The 26,003-nt window shown below is 39.5% G+C and overlaps 1 protein-coding gene across 1 annotated transcript; it reads right to left on the reverse strand.

Annotated features, from left to right (window-relative positions):
* Positions 1-23,691: 23,691 nt before the first annotated feature.
* On the reverse strand, positions 23,692-25,538 carry tcf21 (transcription factor 21). The gene is made up of 2 exons (XM_027171369.2): positions 24,953-25,538; positions 23,692-24,222 (listed from the first exon to the last, which is right to left on the reverse strand). The coding sequence occupies exons 1-2, from the start codon at positions 25,418-25,420 to the stop codon at positions 24,133-24,135; spliced, it is 558 nt and encodes a 185-aa protein (XP_027027170.1). The 5' UTR covers positions 25,421-25,538; the 3' UTR covers positions 23,692-24,132.
* Between the last annotated feature and the right edge of the window lie 465 nt (positions 25,539-26,003).

Consider the following 26,003-nt stretch of genomic DNA (forward strand, 5'->3'; position numbering starts at 1 on the left):
CATGTCATCTCCAGTTTCCTGGATTCTGCCATCACGGTGGTAACCCCTCCCTCCCTCCAGTCTCCCAGGTCCTGCCGGATGGGATGCTTTTGTATGGCCGCCACATTTTTGGGGTAAACTGATCCCCGCTCGCCTCCTGATCCTCCCAGTGGACACACACACACACACACACACACACACACACACACACACACACACACACACACACACACACACACACACACACACACACACAGTGAACAGTAGGTCACATTTGGCATCATTCCAAAATGCAGGATTTTAGGAATTCGAGAAGAACATGGATTCATCATACAGATGTCATATTTATTGGGTTGGTTTACTCTTCCAGTAACCGCACCTACATGCACATAGCATTTATATTATTCTCTCTGTATGTATCGCTCTCACTCTCTCTCTCTCTCTCTCTCTCTCTCTCTCTCTCTCTCTCTCTCTCTCTCTCTCTCTCTCTCTCTCTCTCACACACACACACACACACACACACACACACACACACACACACACACACACAGAATGCTCCATCTGTGATGCAGGACATCTCAGCCTTGACTAATTTAACAGCTGCAAAGCACAAACACTGTGACAGGTAGACCAGGTGTGTGAGAGGCAGGATGACAAAAAAAGGAGTTGTTCCTCTGTTCACGAAGACTAATCTGTTATTATGGCTGCATTGTATTCACTATGAGAACCTGATGGCTGTGGGGTTTGTATATTTTGAGTTAGTAAGTGTATCTTAGCTGGTGGTAGTTTTAATATTTAAAGGTTAAACAATACATATATATATATATATATATTCTCTTATATTCATTTTGTAATTTCGGACAATAAATTTGAATTCAATGAATTCAAGAGAGGTTTCTATACCTGTGGTGCCAGAAACGGGGTCTGGGAAATAAATCATAAAGCAAGCACATCTAGGGGTTTACATGATTTTCAGATGTTATTGCAGTGATGGAAACCAAAAGACACTGTTATCATTCATTAATTCATTCATTCATTTTCTACCGCTTATCCGAACTTCTCGGGTCACGGGGAGCCTGTGCCTATCTCAGGCGTCATCGGGCATCGAGGCAGGATACACCCTGTACGGAGTGCCAACCCATTGCAGGACACACACACACTCTCATTCACTCACACACTACGGACAATTTTCCAGAGATGCCAATCAACCTACCATGCATGTCTTTGGACCGGGGGAGGAAACCGGAGTACCCGGAGGAAACCCTCGAGGCACGGGGAGAACATGCAAACTCCACACACACAAGGCGGATCCAGGAATCGAACCCCCAACCCTGAAGGTGTGATGTGAACCGTGTCACCGTGCCCCCAGACACTGTTATGACTAAACATATTATAATAAAATTATAAAAAGGATCAATAATTCTACTGCCTGTTTCCATAGAAACTTTTGACTAAATCAGTTCCGATTGATGGTGCCAGGCAACTGACCTTGTTTCACCGCCAGCTCTTATTGTACTGGATGTTGTACTAAAATATTTCACTATAACATTTTCCACATTTTTCCACCTGTAATCTATAGTGATGTGTAGTGACAAGTGAGAATCAACACCACGGCACAAAACCTTTAATGTCCCGGCAATCAACACATTTTGAATCTATTTTCATCTCCATTTTCATTTCCTTCCCAACCCCTTATTGTGGCTTTAGGTTGGTATGGGTGTGTGTGTGTGTGTGTGTGTGTGTGTGTGTGTGTACGTGTGTGTCTCTACACCCTCAGGGGGTTCATACCGTAATCCCGCTGTGTGTACCTGGTGAACGTGGGAGTCAGAGCATCTCGAGTTTCCCCTCAGTAAATGATCTGATTAAAGAAGTCCTTTCAGCGCAGCCCAGCCCGAAAAAACAGACACACACCCCAGCGGAGGAGAGAAAGCCAGAGAAAGAATGAGAGAAACGAAGACTTGGATAAGGACAGACAGAGGTGTGCCATTGCCTTGAGCTAGAAACCAGCACACAATGAGAATATGACTGTCAACAACACACTCATGCTCAGACATTCACTAAATTGGACCGTAAGATTTTCCCAGTACAGAGTGCTTCAGAAAATCTTGGGAATCTTTTCAGCTTGTTTTGTGGATGTCAAGAATTCCTCAAAGAATGCTCTTGAAAGAGAAACGCTCAAGGTTCCTGGATGAATTCCTTACAAATCAAAGTATATACACCCCATACTGTATGAGACACTGGCCTATTGTAAGGAACAGGCAAATCAAGTCACACACTCTTTCACACCTAGGTTACAATTCACCTAGCAGTGAGTTTTAGGAGTTTTGTAAGGAATCTCATGCAGAATAAAGTATCTGAATCTAACATGAAGAGTGCACAAAGCTCCACACAGACAGTAACCCGAGCTCAGGATCGGACCCAGGACCCTGCAGCTGTGAGACATAACAACCTGTATAACTTTAGCATAAACAATTGTGTTGATTGTGTTGAAAGCTACAAAATTACAAAAAAATATTTGCCTCCTCGACTTGAGCTAACTACAAAAACATGTAGCCTACAAAACAAATTCCTGCAATGCTTTACTCTCATCACTTGTGTAAGAAATTATTACTGATAAATTAAGCTTTAAAGGAGGGGCACGGTGGCTTAGTGGTTAGCACGTTTGCCTCACACCTCCGGGGTTGGGGGTTCGATTCCCACCTCCACCTTGTGTGTGTGGAGTTTGCATGTTCTCCCCGTGCCTCGGGGGTTTCCTCCGGGTACTCCGGTTTCCTCCCCCGGTCCAAAGACATGCATGGTAGGTTGATTGGCATCTCTGGAAAATTGTCCGTAGTGTGTGAGTGTGTGAGTGAATGAGAGTGTGTGTGTGCCCTGTGATGGGTTGGCACTGCGTCCAGGGTGTATCCTGCCTCGATGCCCGATGACACCTGAGATTGCAGGCTCCCCGTGACCCGAGAAGTTCAGATAAGCGGTAGAAAATGAATGAATGAATGAAAGAATGAATGAAATTAAGCTTTAGCTCTTGGGCCACAGAAAGAAAATAACAACAGTCCTGAAAATATGCCTGAAATAGTCTAATATTGTGAAAAATTCTTAAACTTTTCTGATGGAAATACGCTTCAAGATATCAAGCAATCTAAAAACAAATCTAAAAAATATTATAATAATAAATCAAGGCATTGATAATTCTTGGAAATATGTTGACCTTCGCATGACATATCTGTACATTTGCCAGTAAAGTGATTTAAACAGAAACATGCAGCTACAATATACACTTCATCATCTAGAGTAAATAAATAACGAATGCCGACTAACTCCGTCAAATTGTCCTCGGTTTCTGATTATTCATCAAATCTCCAGCAAACTTTCTGAACATGTGTATTAAGTGTCACATAGCGAGCCAATTCAATGTTGAGGGCATGAGACAGAGGCCATAATAAAGCAACATTCCCAACTAATATTGATCTGGAATCAGAGATCCGCCTAAGTGATGACCTTATTAGCCTTCTGCGGCCAGTTACCCGGGTGGAGAAACTGTGGTAAGGATGACATCATCTCACAGTTAATCAGGGTAACAAGATTAAAATTTTGTGAGTCATGTGTTGATATTTTGGTGCCATGTGAAAGAAAATGCGGTCTTGAATACATAGAAATCCATTACTTTTATCTGTAGATTTCTATAAAATGGTTTCAAGTGTGCGAGATAATAACAACAACATGCCTCTGGACCGAGTGAGTAAACCGAGCTTGTGATAGTTACAAAGGTTGCAGAGGAACACTCACTGATCCATCTAATATGTGGATCTGATAAAACTGTTTGCTAACCTGCCAGTTACTGTCTTGTTATGAATGCACTCATAACAATATGCTATGGTTTCTATAGTAACAGCTAGTCCAAGGGGCTTTTATGGAAGTGAACCACATATTGTATGACTCATAATGGATATTAAAAACGTGCCGTTCTTTACTAAAGCAACATGTGTAGTTATTGATATGGTAAGCTTTGTGTAAGGAGTCAGTTACAAATCAATGGAAGTACTGTAGCCTCCTGGGTCAGAAATTTGTTAAAGTTAACACAGGAAAGTCTTCAGGACAGAGGACGGTTTCTGTATAGTATAATTCCCTTTTTTTTTTTTGCTCTTATAAATGTTATCACAGAGAAAAAGGAGACAGGAAAGAAAGGGCAGTGGAGTTCAGTAGACCCAATATACCCAGCATGACTAATCCCAGCACCACTAGGCCAAGCACAAGTCCCAGCATTACTAACTCCAGCACTGTTATTCCCGGCACCACTAGTCCAAGGTCTGCTAGTCTCAGACGCACCAGTCCAAGCACCAGTAATTCCACCACAACTAGTCTATGCGCAATTCTAGTCCAAGCACCACAACTCCCAGCATCATTAATCCCATCACCATTATTCACAGCAGCAATATTCCAAGCACCACAAGTCCCAGCACCACTAATTCCAGCACTGTTATTCCCAGCACCACTAGTCCCAGGTCTGCTAGTCCCAACAGCACTAGTCCAAGCACCATTAATTCCACCACAACTAGTCTAAGCACCAGTAATCCCAGCAATACTAGTCCAAGCACCACTAGTCCCGGGTCTGCTAGTCCCAACACCACTAATCCAAGCACCATCAATCCCAGCATCACTAATCCCATCACCATTATTCCAAGCACCACAAGTCCCAGCATCACTAATTCCAGCACCATTATTCCCAGCACCACTAGTCCCAGGTCTGCTAGTCCCAGCACCACTAATCCAAGCACCATCCATCCCAGTACCATTAGTACAAGTACCACAATTCCCAGCTTCACTAGCCTTAGCTCCACTAGTTGCAGCAAAACTAATCCCAGCACCATTGCTGGGTCCTTCAGCAAGACCATAAACCCTTATCTTATCTATACTGACTTGGATATAAGCCTAAAAAGCAACTGTTTTGTTTCTGAGCTCAAATCTCAGAGGATTCCTCCAAAGACACCAAGAAAATAGGCTACTTAGTTTTCTTATTTGTCCAAATTCTCATTATTTGCTAGGTCCCTGGTCCCTGATGACAGACCCTGGTTCTCAATACTAAAAAAAAAAATTCCTTACATTTCAAAAATTAAAAATGACAGACTGTGAGTTGCAGTAAAACTGAAACGTACTTTTACATCCAGAAACGATAAAGAAAGAAAACTCGTGGAATGTTTGAAAGTTTTTTTTTCTTGTTTTTTTTTCACAACTCTGTATCTAATAACTCATGTGTAAGGCTCCTCCTACACTGGAAATATAATCAGGTTAGATTCCTGTGCAATGTGAAGTCGAGCTGAATGAGAGAGTGGTTTGTTTAAGTGGTTCTGTTTAAGTGATATATAAATTAGAACGAAACCACACCATAATCCCAAATTAATGAAAGTGGCCCAGTTCTCCTCCTCGAACACACGACCCCTCTCTCCCCCCACCCACCCCTCACCCTCTCAGCATACCACTTTATCGGGTTTATGTGATAAGCAGTGTAAAGCAGAGGATTAAATCTAGCTATAGGATGCCTGCGGATTTGAGGAGGTCTCGGTCCGACACACCTGAGGACATCCACAAGGACGTCTGGGCTTGAAAAATGTTACTTTAAACTTGAGTACATTGAGTAGTTAAATTTCAGTTGTGATGTTCATGGACAGAAAATCCCACATATGTATATCACATTTACTTTTATATGAAATGGCATTCATGTTACTTCCTGATTTTGTACTGTTTCTGCTTCCTGCTTCCTCCTGCTCCGGTTGCAGTCTGAACATGTTTTTCTGTTTCGTCCCTTCTTGTAGTTTCTCTCGTGTTAGTCTGCGTATGTATCGGAGATGGAGACTCGGGTTAAGGATAAACTCAAGTTGTGCTTACATTGAACTATGTGAAATAAATGCTTTATTCATTCGTTCATTCATTCATTCATTTTCTACCGCTTATCCGAACTACCTCGGGTCACAGGGAGCCTGTGCCTATCTCGGGCGTCATCGGGCATCGAGGCAGAATACACCCTGGACGGAGTGCCAACCCATCACAGGGCGCACACACACACACACACACACACACACACACTCTCATTCACTCACACACTATGGACAATTTTCCAGAGATGCCAATCAACCTACCATGCATGTCTTTGGACCGGGGGAGGAAACCGGAGTACCCAGAGGAAACCCCCGAGGCACGGGGAGAACATGCAAACTCCACACACACAAGGCGGAGGCGGGAATCGAACCCCCGACCCTGGAGGTGTGAGGCGAACGTGCTAACCGCTAAGCCACCGTGCCCACCATAAAAGCTTTATTATTAATAAAATTATTAATAAAATGTGTTTGTTTGGATAGCAGGTATATTACATGTCTGGTATAATGATGTACTGTATGTTTGGCTGTTTTTTAAGTGCTAGTTTGTTACAAACAGTACAAATATTTAGCACAATGTCTTGGACTTTGTCTAGAAATATTACATCTTTCTGTGAAATATTACATCTTTCGGATTCCAAAATGCACTCAAATCTCTGACAATGTCTTAAATAAAAGACAGTAGTAAAACCAAGATTGACAAAATTTTTGCAAAGAAGAACAACAAACAGTGACAAAGAAAGGAATATAGCTATGACTGGCTTCAAAAGATGTACACTAAGAGTCTCATTGGTTTCTTTTTTCTATCCGAGCAGACTTACATATTTTTATTATGATAAATCTACGTGTTTTCTATGTCTATGCCCTAACACAAAAACGTGCTGTAAGTTAGGGATAAGTGTAGAGGGGGTATAACGGACCTGCCCTAATATGGGTCAGGCTCTCACAAAGCCTGGAACAAAATGTTTGTTTTGCTCTCCAATTTGAGCTTTTTAACTAATTAGAGTCATAAATAAACTAGAATTGGAAGAAAAAATATGTCGAGTGACTGAACTTTCCATCCATAAAAATGACTGGAGGCTCTCTGGGGGTTTATTTCCCCTTATTCAAAGGCACAAATGGTTCAGTGTCAGTGGAAGTTATGGGCCATTTTTAAATAGGGGGAGGGGGGGGAGCGGTTCTTTCGAGTCCTTGGTGTAAATGTAAGACATAAATATTAAACATTTAAAGCCTTATAGGTTACAGTGTCATAGTCAGGGCTACATTATAGAGTTTACATTCGCAGACTACATTTGTTCAAGCAAACAGGATGTTGAGACTTTTTTGCAGAAAGAATAAAGGAGTTCACGCGACACGAACCCGAGGGCCGAACAGTCGAGCGAATTTGTGGTATAGATCCAGGTGATAGTGTATCACCTGGGAGTCCAGGCTATGAAGAAGAAGAAGAGGAGGAGGAGGAGGAGGAGGAGGAGGCCCTTTTCCCCATCTCACGGCAGCCGCCTGCTGCTGCTGCTGCTGCTGCCGCGTGTAACTCGAGCTCTCAGCCGACTGTCAGAAATAAAAAATCATTTGTCCAGTGCGAGCGCGGGGTCTGATTAAATATTCATTGCAGGAGGGAGACTCTAGATCCGGTGTCGCGTGTAAAGTGATCCTGACTGCTCCCGGAAGGGCGTCGTGGCCTCACAGATGGACAAATGGAGAACAAAAGTTGGAAGATGGGTTGGAGGTCTTGTCAAAAGTCTATTGCAGGGTTATGAGCACTATTCTCTAAAATAGATTGAAATGAATAATAAACTCTTGTTCACTGTGTTCACTGTGCACACAAACTCGTATACTACTCTTCACTATTAACACTCGATCTTTTGTAATCAGTTGATTTTTAATTAGCGCTACCAGTTTCCTCCACGGTGCACTTAGCTCGATGCAGCAGGGCTTTAGTCCTTAAGTTTGTTCAGCTTTCTCACCTCCTCGTCTCTATACTCTGCTCACTCAGATATGAGCTATCACATGTGCTTCAAACAAAGAAATATTCACGCTAATATCACTTCCGGTGCCAGAGATTTCATCGTGGTGGCTATTTAGCCGAGCCATGTCTTTGCTGTGAGCTTGTTGAAGTGTAACCATTGTAACTGAGGGGTTTGAACCCTGAGGGTTCTCCTGGTACTTCGGTTTCCTCCTCCAGTCCAAAGACATGTCCTATAGACCGATGGACATCTCTAAATTACCAGTGTCGTGTGAATAGATGTGTGTCCTGTGAGGGTTTGGTATCAACCCTGTCTGAGGTGTCCCCTGCCTTGTTCCCAGCAACCCGTGAGATTGACTCCAGGCTTCCTGTATAAGATAAGAGTTATAGAAAACTGATAGATAGATAGATAGATAGATAGATAGATAGATAGATAGATAGATAGATAGATAGATAGATAGATAGATAGATAGATAGATAGATAGATAGAGATGTGGTAGCCTAGTGATTAAGGTGTTGGTCTACTGGTCGGAAGGTCATGGGTTTGAACCCCAGGTCCACAAAGCTGCCACTGCTGGGCCCCTGAGCAAGGCCCTTAACCCTCAGTTGCTCAGTGGTAAGTCTCTCTGGATAAGGGTGTCTGCTAAATGCCGTAAATGTAAGTGTAAGGTTTCAAGACTGAGTCCCAGGTCCACCAAGCTGCTATTGCTGGGCCCCTAGGGAAGGCCCTTCACTCTCAAATGTATAAAAATGACGTGTAATTTGCTCTGGATGTTGCCAAATGTTGTAAACTGTAATCTAGACCCACTCACCTGCTTCCCTGTCTAGAAATAATCCATGTCTCAGGATTTGGAGGCCCACAAAGGGATCACTGTACCCACCAGAAATATTGTTATTGTTACTTTGCTATTGGCTAGCAATCCAGTTCCCGTGAAGGGTTTAATAAAGAAGAATATGATATAGCTCAAATGCTATGGCCTTCACAGTCAACTTATTTCAACCAAACAAACACCTTCGGGAGATTTCGGAGTGACGTGTTAAACTACGCTCTTCACCACCATCATCAAAACATAGATTTTAGGAAATATCTTCTGGAAGAATGTGTTCATCGCTCCAGTACCGTTCTAGTTGTCTTGCAGAATCGATGCCAATGTGATCTGAAGCTGTTCTAGTGGTTTGTATTGGCTGAACAACTTAATAACAGACTTTATGTTAGTTTTTCCTGTAATTTGTCACACAGCTGGTTTCGATACTGATGTACCATCAAAACCAGAATTTTATTTCTTGGACAAAATGTACAAGCGCAGATTTTACAGCATTTTATATTTTGATTATGAGTTTTTTGTTCTAGCTGTGGTTAGGGTCATTCTGTCATATATTTCCAACAACCGTTTCATCACAGTAAGGATTTGTTTTCTTGTCATTATTTTGTTGTTGATGAAATTTAAAAATCAGTGAAGCTTTTTTTTTTTTTTTTGGATTATCCATAAAAACATCACTATGCATCACCATGTCTTTGAGGGAAATTACTGTAATCATCTAACCCCAAACCTTTGGGCTGAGTTTTTGAATTTGTTTCGCAGCCGTAAAATACATGTCGACCCAGGTACATGTCCTACTTCCCAAAACTGGCTTTACTTTTTGCAGAATCACAGAAAGACCTCAAGCAGGTTGAACAAACCAAAAGCTAGTGTGCAGCTTGGGGTGCTTTTGTTTCAGGTGAAACATAGAAACAGTCTAAATTACTGCAGTTTATTGTTCATTATTATTATTATTATTATTATTATTATTATTATTATTATTATTATTATTATTATTATTATTTTAAATTCTAACCCATCATTCAGGAGTCACTCCCTTTCCTTTTTCATTTGAATCTCTTGCGCAATATGTCACGTCTTTGCCTTCTTTCCCACCCTTTCTCACTCTGTCTTTCCCCTCTCTCTCTCTCTCTCTCTCTCTCTCTCTCTCTCTCTCTCTCTCTCTCTCTCTCTCTGTTTGCTTACTTTGACCTTCACCATCTGTTTTAAATAAGAACAGCGCTCACTTTTGTTTTTTAACAAAAAAAAACCTCAAAATCAGACACTCTCTCTCCCTCGCTCAGCCCAAACAGTCCAATCTCAGAACTCCGAGCCGAAGATGGAAGCTTCAGCTGTTCCCAATTACCTCTGAATTCCCCCTCATACACACACACACACACACACACACACACACACACACTGCAGAGGCACATGCACTGTATGCCCACACACATACTCACACATACACACACTGCTGCTGCGTTTGTAGAGGACCGGGTTGGGGACACGGCTGAATATCAGAAGACTGGAAAGAGGGATGACTTGCATCTTTGGGGAGGAAAAAAAAGGCCAAAGATCTGACAGGACGAATGTTGGAGGACGAAAAGAGACAGGTGTCCCACATGCATCAGATATAGCAAGATGGAGTGTGTACAAAAGGTCTCTCTCTCTCTCTCTCTCTCTCTCTCTCTCTCTCTCTCTCTCTCTCTCTCTCACTCTCTCTCTCCTGATAGCAATGCTGGTATCATCTGTGTTAGCATTAGCACCATCCCTTGTGGAGTGGCCTATAATTGTTGTCCCAGCTAAAACCCAATAAACACGTACATATTTACTCACACAGTCACACAAAAAATATTTCACATACAAAATATTAGAATTGTGTTCTACATCTAATCACCTACCCATAATGTCTTGCACCAAATGGTTATAATAATTCAAATAGACATTCTGCGATTACAATAAGCTAATAAAATATTGTGTTGAGTAATAAATTGTTCCATATGTTTGAATGGCAAAGACGAGCATTAAATATCTAAATGTTTTTTATTTTGGATCTGTAGAGCTGCTTTATGATGATGATGATTGATCAAAGTGCTATACAAACTACCACTACTACCACTACTACTACTACCACTACTACCACTACTACTACTACCACTACTACTACCACTACTACTACTACCACTACTACCACTACTACTACTACCACTACTACCACTACTACTACTACTACTACTACTACTACTACTACTACTACTACTAATAATAATAATAATAATAATAATAGAAAAAGTTCAATTAAATTTATTTGTATAGTGCATTTAACAATGGACATTGTCTCAAAGCAGCTTTACAGAAGTACAGAAACAGAATAAATATTGTAAATATTAAAATTAAAATTAAGTTACTATTTTTCTCTAACATCGATACTTAATGAGCAAGACTATGGTGATGCTGGTGAGGAAAAACTCTCTGAGATGATATGAGGAAGAAACCATGAGAGGAACAAGGACTCATTTGAGTGACACTGGACAGGAAATGATGTCTTTTCTACAATGGAAGAAGAAGAAGAAGAAGAAGAAGAAGAAGAAGAAGAAGAAGAAGAAGAAGAAGAAGAAGAAGAAGAAGAAGATGATAATGATGATGATGATGATGATGAAGAAGATGATTATGATGATTAAGAAGAAGATGATGAAGATGAAGAGGAACAGGAGATAAAGAAGAAGAAGATAATGATGATGAGGATTTAGAAGACGATGAAGAAGATGAAGAGGATAAAGAAGAAGAAGAAAAAGGTCATAGTTATATTCAATGCATTTATATATTAATTTTGAGTCCAAAATCAAACAGGATGTAAATTATAACACAGCATTTAAATCGGACTCAAAATGCCTCTTTTTTTTAAACCCGCAGCTCTCATAATAGTTCCAGCTGGAAACTGCAGGTCTGTATTAACTCCCTTGTTCTAAATGATAGAAAGGATCATTTTTGTAGTAAGTAACCGTATAACAGATGCCTCACATAATCTAAACCACTGAAATCTACACAGAAGTCTATTAACTCCTGCTCTTATTTAATAAAGGAAAAGGTCTACAATGATGTTTACTGTAAGGAGGTGTTTATGGAAGGAGTCTCCGGAGTAAACGCTTCGCAGCAGTAGGTTTTCGGACACGGGAAAGTCTTTAGGATGGAGGATTTGATATTTTGTGGTTTCTCAGCAGCATCTGTTGTTCGCATTTGTAACATCAAGCGTAGAAAAGTGAGGAAATGCCTGTTTTTAGCTGAAAACTGGAACTCACGAGAAACATTTTGCAGACGTTTCATTCAGTGTGACTAAAAAATGATTTCTATTGTATTTCGATCCCAAATTTTGATTAATAAAATACAAACAAATATCCGTATTGTTTGCAAACTCTAATGATATAAGAGCACAGTGCCGTCAACTTCACATCATGTGGGACCAGATCACATGTCCCTGTCTATGATTATTATACTATAACAATCACATGTCCCTGTCTATGATTATTATACTATAACAATCACATGTCCCTGTCTATGATTATTATACTATAACAATCACATGTCCCTGTCTATGATTATTATACTATAACAATCACATGTCCCTGTCTATGATTATTATACTATAACAATCACATGTCCCTGTCTATGATTATTATACTATAACAATCACATGTCCCTGTCTATGATTATTATACTATAACAATCACATGTCCCTGTCTATGATTATTATACTATTGTATAACATCACACATCTAGTGATTTGTTCCTTAAACAGTAAACGAATTAATAATGAAAAACAAACAAACAAACAAAAAATAAAAAATAAAACAAACAAACAAACAAACAAACAGATAGATAGATAGATAGATAGATAGATAGATAGATAGATAGATAGATAGATAGATAGATAGATAGATAGATAGATAGATAGATAGATAGATAGATAGATAGATAGATAGATAATGAAACAATTCACCCATATGAGGATGAGGTTCCCCTTTGAGTCTGGTTCCTCTCAAGGTTTCTTCCTTTACCATCTAAGGGAGTTTTTCCTCGCCGCTGCCGCCTGAGTCACCTCAGACTTGCTCATAGGGGATAAATACATACATAAATCTATCTAATATCTAAAATCTGGAATTCTGCATTCTATTCATCTTTATATTATTCTTTATATTAACCTTTTGTTCTATGTTTATGTTCCGTAAAGCTGCTTTGAGACGATGACCATTGTAAAAAGCGTTATACAAATAAAATAAAATTGAATTGAATTGAACAATTTACAACACTGAACAATAACCTAAAAGTATAAATAAAAAAAAAATGATAGAAAGTATAAAAAATGTATATACAGCTACAGATAGTCCTGGTTATATAAACACTTTGAATTTGGACAGCTGCTAATTCACCTTAAAGTGTAAATTAGGAGAATAAATAATGAGGAAAAAAGGTGAAGAGAGACATATAGGGAATAGAATCCTATATAAAACACTACTTCTTCTTAAAGACTTCAGAGGGAGGTCCCCTTCCTACCCCACCCAGCAATCAATAATTACCCCCACCTGGGCAAACATTTCACACCTCATAAACTCTCGCTTTCCGTCACACACAAGCGCAAATACACACAGTCTACTAATATTTGCCTTGTGTGATCCACTAAAACATCTCAAGACCCTTCACATCTGACAAGGTTTATACGAATTAGCCGTAATCCAGCCACGCACACTTATTTAATTAAGGAGTGTGTGTGTGTGTGTGTGTGTGTGTGTGTGTGTGTGTGTGTGTGTGTGTGTGTGTCTGTGTGTGTGTGTGTCTGTGTGGAAGTGTGTGTGTGTGTGTGTGTGTTAGTGTTAGACAGGGACTTATATAGTGTGTCTGTCAGTATATGTGTGTGTGATGGAGACATTGTGTGACCGAGTCTGTGTGTGTGTGTGTGTGTGTGTGTGTGTGTGTGTGTGTGTGTGTGTTAGTGTTAGACAGGGACTGATATGGTGTGTGGCTGTCAGTATGCTGTATGTGTGTGTGATGGAGAAATTGAGTGACCGTGTGTGTGTGTGTGTGTGTGTGTGTGTGTGTGTGTGTGTGTGTGTGTGTGTGTGTGTGTGTGTGTGTGTGTGTGTGTGTGTGTGTGTGTGTTAGTGTTAGACAGGGACTGATATGGTGTGTGTCTGTCAGTATATGTGTGTGTGTGTGTGATGGATACATTAAATGACTGTGTGAGTGTGTGTGTAAGTGTGTGTGAGTGTGTGTCTGAAGACCTGCTGGCCCCTGTTTGAAATTTACAGCTCTATGTTCAGGGTGCAGATGGCAGCCAGTGAGAAGGCGAGAAGGCAGTCCTGTGCTCACATTCACTCTTGTGGAAGCAATTAAACTCTCACTTCAGAAAGCACTAGACACCTAATGATATGGAAAGAGAAATATGAAACAAAAATATTAAAACACACACACACACACACACACACACACACACACACACACACACACACACACACACACACACACACACACACACACACACACACACACACACAATGTTTTCGTTTTGTTTCATATTTCTCTGTTTGCAAAATAAAAATTCTTCTACATGGATTTCTCTTAAAAAATCCAAGTTGCCTCTTTCTGTAAGCAGGTTGCAATCTGGCTGCAAACTAATCTGTCAAACAGACAATCACATGGATGTGGGACACAAAATCGATGTCGTGCTTTGTTCATCGTCTCTGGGTTTCAAGCTTATGGACAAATCACTTGCACAAATATAAGAATATAATGGAGCTCCATTTCATATACAAGTTCTGCTACAAGTCTAGAAACCTTTTTTTTACACGTTACAGGAAACAAAAAGCTCTGTGTGGTTATTTTAAAGAGTGCAAATATTCTTTCGTATTTCACATTTTTAATATTCATTAAAAAGAATTTAAAAGGTTATAAAACTGTATTTAATTGTAATATTAATCAAAGATTATTTCATATGTTCATTTTATAATAATAATTGTGTTAATCATTATAATCATTATTATAATAATAATTTCATTTTTGTAATTAAGTGAGAAATCAGGATCAGTGAGTTTGAAAATATTTGTAAATATTTGAAAATATTTGAAAATATTTGACTATTTTAGTGACAGAAAAAAAATAAAAATTGAAAAAATACAATTTTATTTAGGCATTAAAAGCACAGAATGGCTAGTTGTTAATATTTGCAGATATAAAATGTATTTATCTGTGAGCATAACTGATTCATCTGCCTTTATAATAATAATTGAATATTTGTTTATTATTGAATTATATTCAATAATAAACTATGAAATAATATATATAAATTTTAAATGACCATATACATTAATTAACTTGTGGAATTATTCACTTTGTAATTTTATGTTTTGTTTCTTTGTTTGTTTGTTTGTTTGTTTGTTTGTTTGTTTATTTATTTATTTATTTATTTATTTATTTATTTATTTATTTAATGTCCAAAATGCACGTTAATATATCATTTTATTGTATATAATAAAATAAATAATAATATACAAAATATGGCAGCTGAAGTGTTCGAAATATTTGCATGCAATGTGTTTTTGTAAATTGTTGTAATCTGAGCTGTGGAGCAAAATGTAATGAATACAGAGATGATGAGAAGAGTGATGACTGTAAACACACTGCCCCTTAGTGCTTATTATGTGTATTACACAAGCATGAATATTGTCATAATGGTCAGGATAAGAGATGTGATTTTATCCTGTGATGCCCCCCTCTGGATACGTCTGGACAAATCAGTCACTTGGGGAAAAAATGTCAGACAACATTTTTAGTTTTCACATTAAAGTGATAGGACAGAGATGTTAAATTGCTTATTCAGGGTCTGGGATGCTTCCAAATCTAGGGTTAAGATCGACTGATATTTAAGTCGAGTTATTCATTCATTCATTCATTCATTCATTCATTTTCTTCTACTTATCTGAACTTCTCGGGTCACGGGGAGCCTGTGCCCATCTCAGGCGTCATCGGGCATCGAGGCAGGATACACCCTGGACGGAGTGCCAACCCATCACAGGGCACACACACACTCTCATTCACTCACACACACACACTATGGACAATTTTCCAGAGATGCCAATCAACCTACCATGCATGTCTTTGGACCGGGGGAGGAAACCGGAGTACCCAGAGGAAACCCCAGAGGCACGGGGAGAACATGCAAACTCCACACACACAAGGTGGAGGTGGGAATCGAACCCCCAACCCAACTCTGATTCCTTCAAACACTCAGCAGTGGCCCTCTGGTATCCCCTTTTTCCGTCTGCGTGTCTGGGCCTAATCCAAAACCATTCCACACTTTTTCAATTCACAACATACTTATCTTTGGAAGGCAAAATTTGTTTAGTTCCATCACCTGAATTCTGATCATCTGGAACCAAGGACATCAGCAGACAGTCCATAAAAGGTGTGAACAGTGCAGGAGATGAATTGAATGAAGAAGAAAAACAAAACAAAAAAAAACAAACAAATAAAACAAATAGCACCTTTAAAAGTTGTCTTTTTGGTCAAACATTTAAAGGTGCTATTTGTTTTATTTTTATTTTTTTGGAATAAAGTCATCAGTTGTCTCAATTTACTCCAAAAAAAATAAAAATAAAAATAAATAAAATAAAATAAAACAAATAGTATCTTTAAAAGCTGACTTTTTGGTCAAACTTTTAAAGGTTCTATGCAGAACTCTACAACAAAGATATTTCTTTCTTTCCCTAGAAGGTTATCTCATTGTTACTGTCGTCTCTGTAAAGTTTAAACTCTATGTTATGAAGCTAAGGACAAAAAAAAAATAAAAATTTCATTCTGGAATTATGAACCCTTAATAATTCTAAAGAATCCCTGAAGGACCTGTTTTTCCACCCTTTCATTCAAAAACTCCTATATAACATGATAGCATTTTATTTACAACATCCTCGTTAAAGCGTTCAGCGACCCTTCGAGTCATGTCGAAGGGGCGAGGTCATGCTGGAGGAAACCACGCCCATTGGGATGGATAAGAAACGTTTCATGATATGATTTCGTCAGTGCAGTCATTTCTATGTGTCATCTATCATCACATAGCATCAGTATCATCTTGCATCAGTTGGCATTAGATGTTGGCATGAGATGTTTTTATAAGTAAATAAGCGCAGCATTAGATGGATACCTAATACCACCATCTTCGACGATTCACCCCATTTATAGTGATAATTATTAGTTTTGTTTCTACATGTGATGCAGATAAACTCATTTAAAATCATTTAAAGCGTGAAGCTGTTAGGATGAGCAGCAGCAGACCGAGACCTCCGACCGAGACCAGACAAAGATTTAATGTCTGTCCTGTTTTATACCAGCCCTAAGCGCTAGTCATAAACTTTAACCTACACACATACAACCTTTTCAGCAATGTGTGCGTGCGTGTGTGTGTGTGTGTGTGTGTGTGTGTGTGTGTGTGTGTGTGTGTGTGTGTGTGTGTGTGTGTGTGTGTGTGTGTGTGTTCAGTTTCAGCGAATGGCAATGTTCTTTCTCAAGAGGTTTGGGCAGCTGTCCAGCAAAACAATTAAGACATCTCTCAGTGCATGGGAATCCTCGGCCCCTGCGTTATCCTAATGAGCACTGCTCTTCTTCTCCTCCTCCTCCTCCTCCTTTTCTTCCTCCTCCTTTTCTCATCTTCCCTCCACTCCACACAATGCTCAGCCTAATCACAGTGTTCTCACCGGTGGTCCCTCTGTGATAGAGCGACTCACCACATTCATGATGTATAGGATGAGCTGCGTCCAGGAAGTCAGGGGGACGCTCTTAAAGCAACATTTAGTCCATTTATGTACGAGCAAGACAGCAGAGAGTGAAAGAGAAGGATAAAGAGAGATACTGGACAGAGATCCTCCCTGAAGGTATACTGTAGGCCTGAACCCAGGACTCATGCAAACTGACTCGTGGGAATCGTATGCAGTCGTTAACGTTTATGAACATGATCTATAAATATCAAGCTATCTAAAAAAAACTAAAGATACTAGAAGTATTTATATTTTTACATATTATCGCATTGCCTTGTCTTGTGATCTACAAAACAGAGATTAACATCCTGCTACATTTCCTTTCCACTGTCTGATATGTTGATGAATAATTTTTGTGTGTGAACAACAAAAAACAAACAAACATAGATGACATAAAGGAAGTCATATATTACACTTCCTTATATGACGGAAATCTGGAAACTAATTGGTCAGAGCGCTGATTGAATTTGCAGACGCACATTTGACAATAGTGCAAACTGTGCTTATTATATTAATGCATTCATTCTAATGCATTATGGTTTCCATGGTAACAACTTACACATTGAGTGTCCAGTGTTTTTAAAGCTGTAATATTTTCCACCAGGACCCTTTGTGGTTTCTCTGGAAAATTGATGAAGAATAAAGAGTTTGTATCTCTTATAACTTCAGAGATGAGAGGAAGCATCTTTTTTTTTGTACACTACAAACAGATCACATGTAAAATGTCTTTCTTTAATAAAAAGAAGAATGAAATGCCAGCAAATGGTTGCTTTGTACTGTTGCCTCCACTCAGTCATTGATTATTTTCCCATCGCAGCACACCCTGTTCGTTACTAACATGGAAGCCTTATTAGAACCTCCTTAAGAGAAGGAGACTTACAACAAACAGGATATTCCTTTCAGGAAACAAACCACCGCCCAGCCAGGCGACCATCATAACCACCGAAAAACCCGGCAACATATAAATGCAGATTATCTAGCTGATAAATCAGTGCTAACATCGGTGCTGATCCGACGTTCCTGTTTCTCTCCATTGTCAGCAAATTCATATCCAAATCTAGTCATCATCCACATCTTTGGTTGGTCCAGAGTTACATTCCTTACTCTCATAACTACAATTGGTCTCTGGTAGTTTCACAGTAAATGAATGAATGAATGAATGAATGAATGAATGAATGATAAACTGAGACTGAGGCTTAACCCTTTTTACCAGTACAATGCTATTTCATTCTGCTGACGCAATGGAAATTTTCGATCAGTGTAAACAAATGAACGATTTTATGGCCACAAGTCAAATATAAAACGAGTCAGGACTCTGCTGGCTTTTAGCGTGAGACGAGTGTTTTTCTCTGTGTTTATAACCTCACACAGAGTTTTAGTGATTACAGATAATGCCTTCAAATTTTAGCTACTTATAAACAAGCGTATCAGAGAGCAGAAATGGGTTTAATAAAGATAAAAACATTTGTGTGGGGAAAATATATATATATATATATATATATATATATATATATATATATATATATATATATATATATATATATATATATATAATGCCCTTACTAGGCTAGCTAGAAACAGAAACACTACAAAGTCCCGAGTGTTTACTTCCATATGAGCTTCATATTAACTACCACATGGACACGCCAAAACAGGCGCAAATAAAATTGTTTAGCTTTTTCGAATAATATGCTGACCTGAATTCCGTGTCCAGAGATTGGGTCGCCGAGGCTCCCGCCTTCGACTGCCACCCAATCCACATTGCACCCGCCCCTTACGGTTTCTCCTGCATGTGGTGGGCCCACAGGAGATCGGCCCCACGTCGCTCCTTCGGGCTGAGCCCGGCCGGGCCCCGTGGGGTAAGACCCGGCCACCAGGCGCTCGCATGCGAGCCCCAACCCCGGGCCTGGCTCCAGGGTGGGGCCCCGGTTGCGCCATACCGGGCGACGTCACGATACCGGGCGACGTCACGTGGAGGTGTTCCGGGCATGTCCAACCGGGAGGAGGCCCTGGGGAAGACCTAGGACATGCTGGAGTGACTATGTCTCTTAGCTGGCCTGGGAATGCCTCGGTATTCCCCCGGAAGAGCTGGAGGAAGTGTCTGGGGAGAGGGGAGTCTGGGTGTCCCTGCTTAGACTGCTGCCCCCGTGACCCGGCCCCGGATAAGCGGTAGAAAATGGATGGATGGATGGATGGATGCTGACCTGAAATTTATAACTCGTGCTCTTCCACAGAGGCAAAATGGCTGTTCCAAAATTATATGACTTATCCATTCAAGTGCGTTCTTTTTTTTGTCTAGCCCTTTCTTTACAGAAATCCTTCATGAGCCAACCGTAGGCTACAGACGAAGAGCCCACCCGCATTTGGGTCACACCACATAACAGCATTTTTAGTAAATACTAGACAATTATCTCACGATCAATAAATCCATAAATCAAAGACGGCTGATGGTTAAACTTTAACTAACTTGTTGAAACATGAAGGTTAGGTTTCACACTGTTACATTTTAATTATACTGGTGGTTAATCTTATGTGCATGGTGGGGTGTCTAAAACTGTCCTCCCTTCCAAACTAGCTGCTCTTGAAATCGTTCTCATACTAAAAGGACCACATTTACGTTACAATGTTGTGCTAGCTGTCTGTTTACAGATAAGTGTTAGGTATAATTGCACTTTACTGTGCCATATATATATATACCATTATGTGTAATACTATTACGTGATGCTAACAAATGTCTGTGATGACTAGCGGTTTCTATTAAAAAGTCTCAGCAGTAGGTTTTACAGCTAACGTTCTATATTTCAGATTCTGGGACACTGTCAGCTAGCAGCTTCATTAATTGTCCCTTACTGCAATTTGTCTTATTTTCAAGGCAGGCTACAACCAAAGGACAGGTGGTGCAGCGGCTAATGTTGCTGCTTAACAGGTTTATGATTTGACCGTGAGCTTATTTTACTGTCTGTGTGAAGTTTCCCATGTTCACTCCATGCTTTTGTGGGTTTCCTCCCAGTTCACTGTTAACCTCTCATCTTCCAAACAACACCGCTCTAAAGTACCTGAAGAATTGAAGGAGTGTGAAGGTGTGATTGTGTGTGTGTGTGTGTGTGTGTGTGTGTGTGTGTGTGTGTGTGTGTGTGTGTGTGTGTGTGTGTGTGTGTGTGTGTGTGTGTGTGAGAGTGAGTGTGTGTGATTGTGTGTGTGTGTGTGTGTGTGTGTGTGTGTGTGTGTGTGTGTGTGTGTGTGTGTGTGTGTGTGTGTGTGTGTGTGTGTGTGTGAGTGAGTGTGTGTGAGAGAGAGAGAGTGTGTGTGTGAGAGAGAGAGAGAGAGAGAGAGTGGGTGTGTGTGTGTGTGTGTGTGTGTGTGTGTGTGTGTGTGTGTGTGTGTGTGTGTGTGTGTGTGTGTGTGTGTGTGTGTGTGTGTGTGTGTGAGTGAGTGAGTGAGTGAGTGTGTGTGTGTGAGTGAGTGTGTGTGTGTGTGTGTGTGTGTGTGTGTGTGTGTGTGTGTGTGTGTGTGTGTGTGTGTGTGTGTGTGAGTGTGTGTGTGTGTGTGGTTAGTTATTTAACAGAATAGAGTAAGTTACTGCTTCATGATTGAAATCATTTTCCTGGAAATGTCACTATTCATACAAAACTTGATAAAATAGCACCATGATGATTCTACGAAACAAAAGTCCATGAACAATTGCCCTCATGCATAACTTACACATGCAGGACATCTCTGGTTATTGCACTTAATTAGGCCGCTAATCTAGCTCTGATAATCCAAACAGCACAGAGCTGCTATTTTATATGATCTATAAATAAAGCCTATGACGGTGAAATGAAATCAAAGAGAGCTGTCAGAGCGATTAAAGCTCCACTGTGCTAAAGTAAATCTCTTCCTATCACACCTCACCTCAAGACTTATCAACAGATTTCAGGATGATCAATGTTGCTTCACTGCTCAGCCGTGTGTATATGTATATGTGTGTGTGTGTGTGTGTGTGTGTGTGTGTGTGTGTGTGTGTGTGTGTGTGTGTGTGTGTGTATAAGAGCCTCCCTCGCTCTCCAGAGTCTCAGATCAGTCCTGCAGCTTCTCCTTATAATAACACAATGTGATGGATGGTGGCGGCGAGGCTTGTTATTGTCTTTGCGCCATCAGATCTTTTACTCCTTCAGTGATTTTCATCTTTTCAGGGAGAGGGCAGAGAAAACTAAGCTTGAAGGAGGAAACAGTCACACTATAGCAGCACTAGGTGAAAATTCACACTGTTGTATACATAAAAATACCAGAGGCCTTTCTGTGTTGCTGTTTTTTTTTCCCTCCTTGTAAAGAATGATTTAGTTCATACATTAATTCCTGCTTCCACATACAAGACCCGTTCAAAACTGTTTAAGTTTACAAAGAAATACTTTGGCTGAAATTGAAATAAACACCATTTTCCATTTCTGAATGGAGTCGATCATGGTTGTTGTTTCAAGGTTTGCGCTGGAGCTATGAGTAACATTTCATAAACTGAGTAACATTCGGTAAACTGCATGCTAAAATTATTAGCAAAAAAAAATTAAAAAAAGAAGATGGTTTGGCTAATTTTAGCCATTTAAGAAATGTTTTAATAAAGGAATGAATCACTTTAAATAATCTGTTAATTATAAATGTGTATTATTACATTAAAATGATAGCTTGCAAATTATGGATCATTTTGTGTTGCACACGCTTAGAAATTAGGATATTAAATTATACCTTTGTCTTATTTTCTTTAATCTGGGATTCTGGTAGAAGAAAAGGATTTAGCATTATAAAGCAAATTTAAAGGCTGCAGTACAGGGTACCACTTCAGCAGCTAGAAAATTGTTCATAAATTTTGATACTCTATTTTAGTCAAATAAAACTCAACTGTAGTACAATATGAGCATTATCTCTAGTATTTTTAAAAGTCTCACATTATTACTTTAAAGCAGGCATGTCTTAAAAAGCAAATCTAACCCTAAATAAACTAATAAGTCAGGAACGTTGCTTTAAGTGAACCTTGTTCTGTTCTGTAGAGTTAAAGGTGACATTGGCCGTCCTCTATAATTCTCGGCAACTCCCCTCCTCGGAGAAGAAGTGCGGTGTAAATATCTGTCTGTGCGGTATAAACAGATCGGTCACAACCCCAAGCCAAATTAAACAACCAGATTAAGAGCTCTACACCGCTTCACTGCAAACAGCCACCATGCCACATCACTTCTTTCTATATCTTTTGTTCAGTGCCATTCATGAGCACCATCAGCTTACACAACTGACCTGCTTTTGTTAGAATTATGCTTCTAATGAATAGAAGCTGAAAAGGGTTTATAATGCTTTGAGCAACATGACTTAAACTCTAAGCTGCTTTGACAAAAAAGTTTGTGGCTAAAAATAGTTGTACAATGTAGGCCAAACTGACTGATGATCTATCAGTGGCATAAATATAAGAAGAAACGGATGAATAAAATGCAGACTTGAATGAATAAATATCATACCATACACTCTTAGAGCATTGACCTGTAATATTCCTTGCTGCTAGAGTTGAACCATGAGGAGTACCTTTGGTATCTTTCGTTCAAAATGTGCAGATTCCATAGACCTTAAAAAAAAATAATAATAATTACACTTCATCCGTATTTTCAGTGAAAAATACATATTACCCCAATGACAAGGTAGAGTGTATTATTAGCGTAACTATAAATATAAACCTGAGAAAAAACATCGATTTATTTATTAATTAAATGCAAAAGAAATATTTGATACCTAATAAAATGTACCATTCTTTGTTGCTGGAGTATTATAGTAATTTTAGTAACTTTCACCAAGGTGCATAATTGTACTTTCACACTAAAAGATTATTACAGTCTAAATGGATAGCATAAAGATGCACTATATTTACATTTCTAAGTGAAATGTGTAACATAAAATGGATAAAAGCTAAATTAGAGATTTAGATTCAATGTAAAACAGCACAATATTTGATTTACCATACATAAGAAATTTAAAATAAATGTTTGTTTTTTTTTGGAATTTGCATCAAATGAACTTAAATGAAAATGAACAGAATTATTTATTCTATTACTGATTTGAAAGACTTATCTTTGCATAATAAGTCATTTCCCCTTCAGCACACGGTGATGCAGTAATGCACTTTAGGAGGACAAGATAAGAAAGTTCACTCGGGTCAGAACAAATAAATAAACACCAACTATCTAAGATCCACGAAAAATAAGCCCTTCAAGAACGATAAAGACCATGCACTCTGCACAGCAACACCATGCACCACCAAAACGTCAAATATCCAAATATTTTATTCACAAAATAATGCTGTCCTTCCAAAAAAAAAAATATATATGTACGGTGCAGAAAGTTGCACTTGGAGACAACATACGTCACCAAAAGCGTAAAGCATATCTATAGAGCTTATATACATATGTTTTGCATTAAAAGGTGGTTAATTAAGCTAGATTCATCTAGATAGAACAATTGCATAAAACCACACATTGTAGTTCCTCGAACCAGCAAGGAAAGAAATGCGAGGTGAATAGAGTTTTAAATAAAAATACAGTTTCTCTGTACACGAAGACGCACCGTTTGGTCCCTCGGTTCATTTCCATCTCGTGTTTGTTTTTCCGCTTTTGAAGAAGAGATGATGTACTTTGGGTACATTAATAAAACGGAATATACTTATGTTAAAAATCAAACTTGTCCGTGTTATTATGGTTACATTCCTCTCAGGATGCGGTGGTGCCACATAATCTGGTGGAGTTCAGCATCTCTTTAAGCTCGTTTTCTGGTTTCCCCGCAACCATAAACGGCCACGTCTGCAAAAAGAAATAAATACAGAAATAACAATTATTTTTTTTTACATTCGTTAATGTAAATTCTGTATTTCTAAAAATAGGTTAAAGAGAAGAAAATGAACACGTAGATATTTCCACTTTAATAAAAAAAATGTTTGATTTACTGTAAATATACAAACAGAAATAAAAAAATAAAAAAGTATAGATTTAAAATATAAAAGACAGAATATAAAAAAGTGTGAAAATAAAAACTTATATAAAAAAAGTAGATTTGTGCTTTTTTCCCCCAGTTTAGATGTCAATGATCTAAAAACCTGCACACTGTGTATTGAACATTTATGCATTAAATGATTTGCGTGATCATTTCAGCACACACAAGTTCACAGAGAAAATAGGGGTTTCATTAATACATATATACAGCTCTATGGACTTGTGTACACATGCAGAGATATTAGATGTCTACTTTCGTTGAAGTACAAACACACTAGGCACACAATAAAACACAGATAATAAAATACAATTAAAAATATATATGTATGTATATAAAATAATAAATAAATAAGTAAAGCACAGTTAAACTTAACATTGTAAAGATTACTGCAAGCATTAAAGGGGTTAAATATATTTATTTATTTATTTATTTATTTACTTACTTACTTACTTACTTACTTACTTACTTACTTACTTATTTGCATACATGTGAAGCATACACAGTGAATAAGAGCCCAGATAACACGAGCGCATCTCTTACCAGGTTAACGGGATGTATGTATCCGTGTTCGTGCTTGTCGTTGGCTAAAATCTGGCGCAGGTGGGCGATGTAACTCGAAGCGAGTCTCAGTGTATCCAGTTTGGACAGCTTGGTGTCCGGTGGTACCCAAGGTAGCGTAGTCTTCAACCGCGAGAACGCTTTGCTCAGGACGCGCATCCTTGCCCTCTCGCGCGCGTTCGCCGCGTTCCTCTGTACTTGTTTGCCCTCGATGGCCGGCACGGGCGCACCGGACACCGATCTGCGCGAGGACGCGGCCGTTTTGCGCCTCTTGCTCGTCGCGTGTCCGGTGAGCTCGGTGGAAGCGGATCCCTCGCCGTTCGAGCTGTCCTCGGCGCTTTCGCGTGACGCTCTGGCCGCCGAATCCCCGCTCGAGCCGAACGGTAGCAGACCGTCTAGCAGTTCCGCGTCGTGGAACTCGTCTGCGTCGCTGATGGAGCCGGTGGACATGACGAGTGGTGGAGAAATAAAACTTGTCGAGCTTTCAGCCCAGACGGCACTATCTTAAAGCATGTGCCTTATATGTACACTCCAGGGGTGTGAGATTAATGGAACGTGAAGCAGTCAAAGTTGTCTGAACTGGCTATTTATGTGTCGTACGCATGGGCGGGACGTGATCACACAAGGGAGGAAACTCCTGCTGGGAACTAGAGGACGGACACACGGACACAACGCACTCCACACACACACACACACACACACACACACACACACACACACACACACACACACACACACACACACACACACACACACACACACTCATGGCTTTTAGGTCCTCATTGTACTGCACTTTATAAATGATTTTTACACACCTGACTTTAACACATCACATCTGACCTTCCAGTGTCTCATAAGCATCTAGACGCTAAGTAAAATGCCACTGCACTCCTTTCCTTGCCACTGGATGCTAACAATGCTACCTTCAAGATTACACATTCTGAATCTAGTGTGTAACATTTATCTACAAAGATGCATGAAGTGTACCTTAAACTCTTTTACAGCTACAATATATAAAAGTACCATTTCCACT

Source organism: Tachysurus fulvidraco, chromosome 23, assembly GCF_022655615.1.
Source record: "Tachysurus fulvidraco isolate hzauxx_2018 chromosome 23, HZAU_PFXX_2.0, whole genome shotgun sequence".
Taxonomy (NCBI): domain Eukaryota; kingdom Metazoa; phylum Chordata; class Actinopteri; order Siluriformes; family Bagridae; genus Tachysurus; species Tachysurus fulvidraco.

What these genes read in the sequence shown, in the direction of transcription:
- tcf21 (XM_027171369.2), bottom strand. Translation starts at nt 25,420, where the DNA reads ATGTCCACCGGCTCCATCAGCGACGCAGACGAGTTCCACGACGCGGAA. An exon ending in ACATACATCCCGTTAACCTG is followed by an intron (nt 24,223 to 24,952) that starts GTAAGAGATGCG and finishes TTCTTTTTGCAG; the next exon opens with ACGTGGCCGTTTATGGTTGC.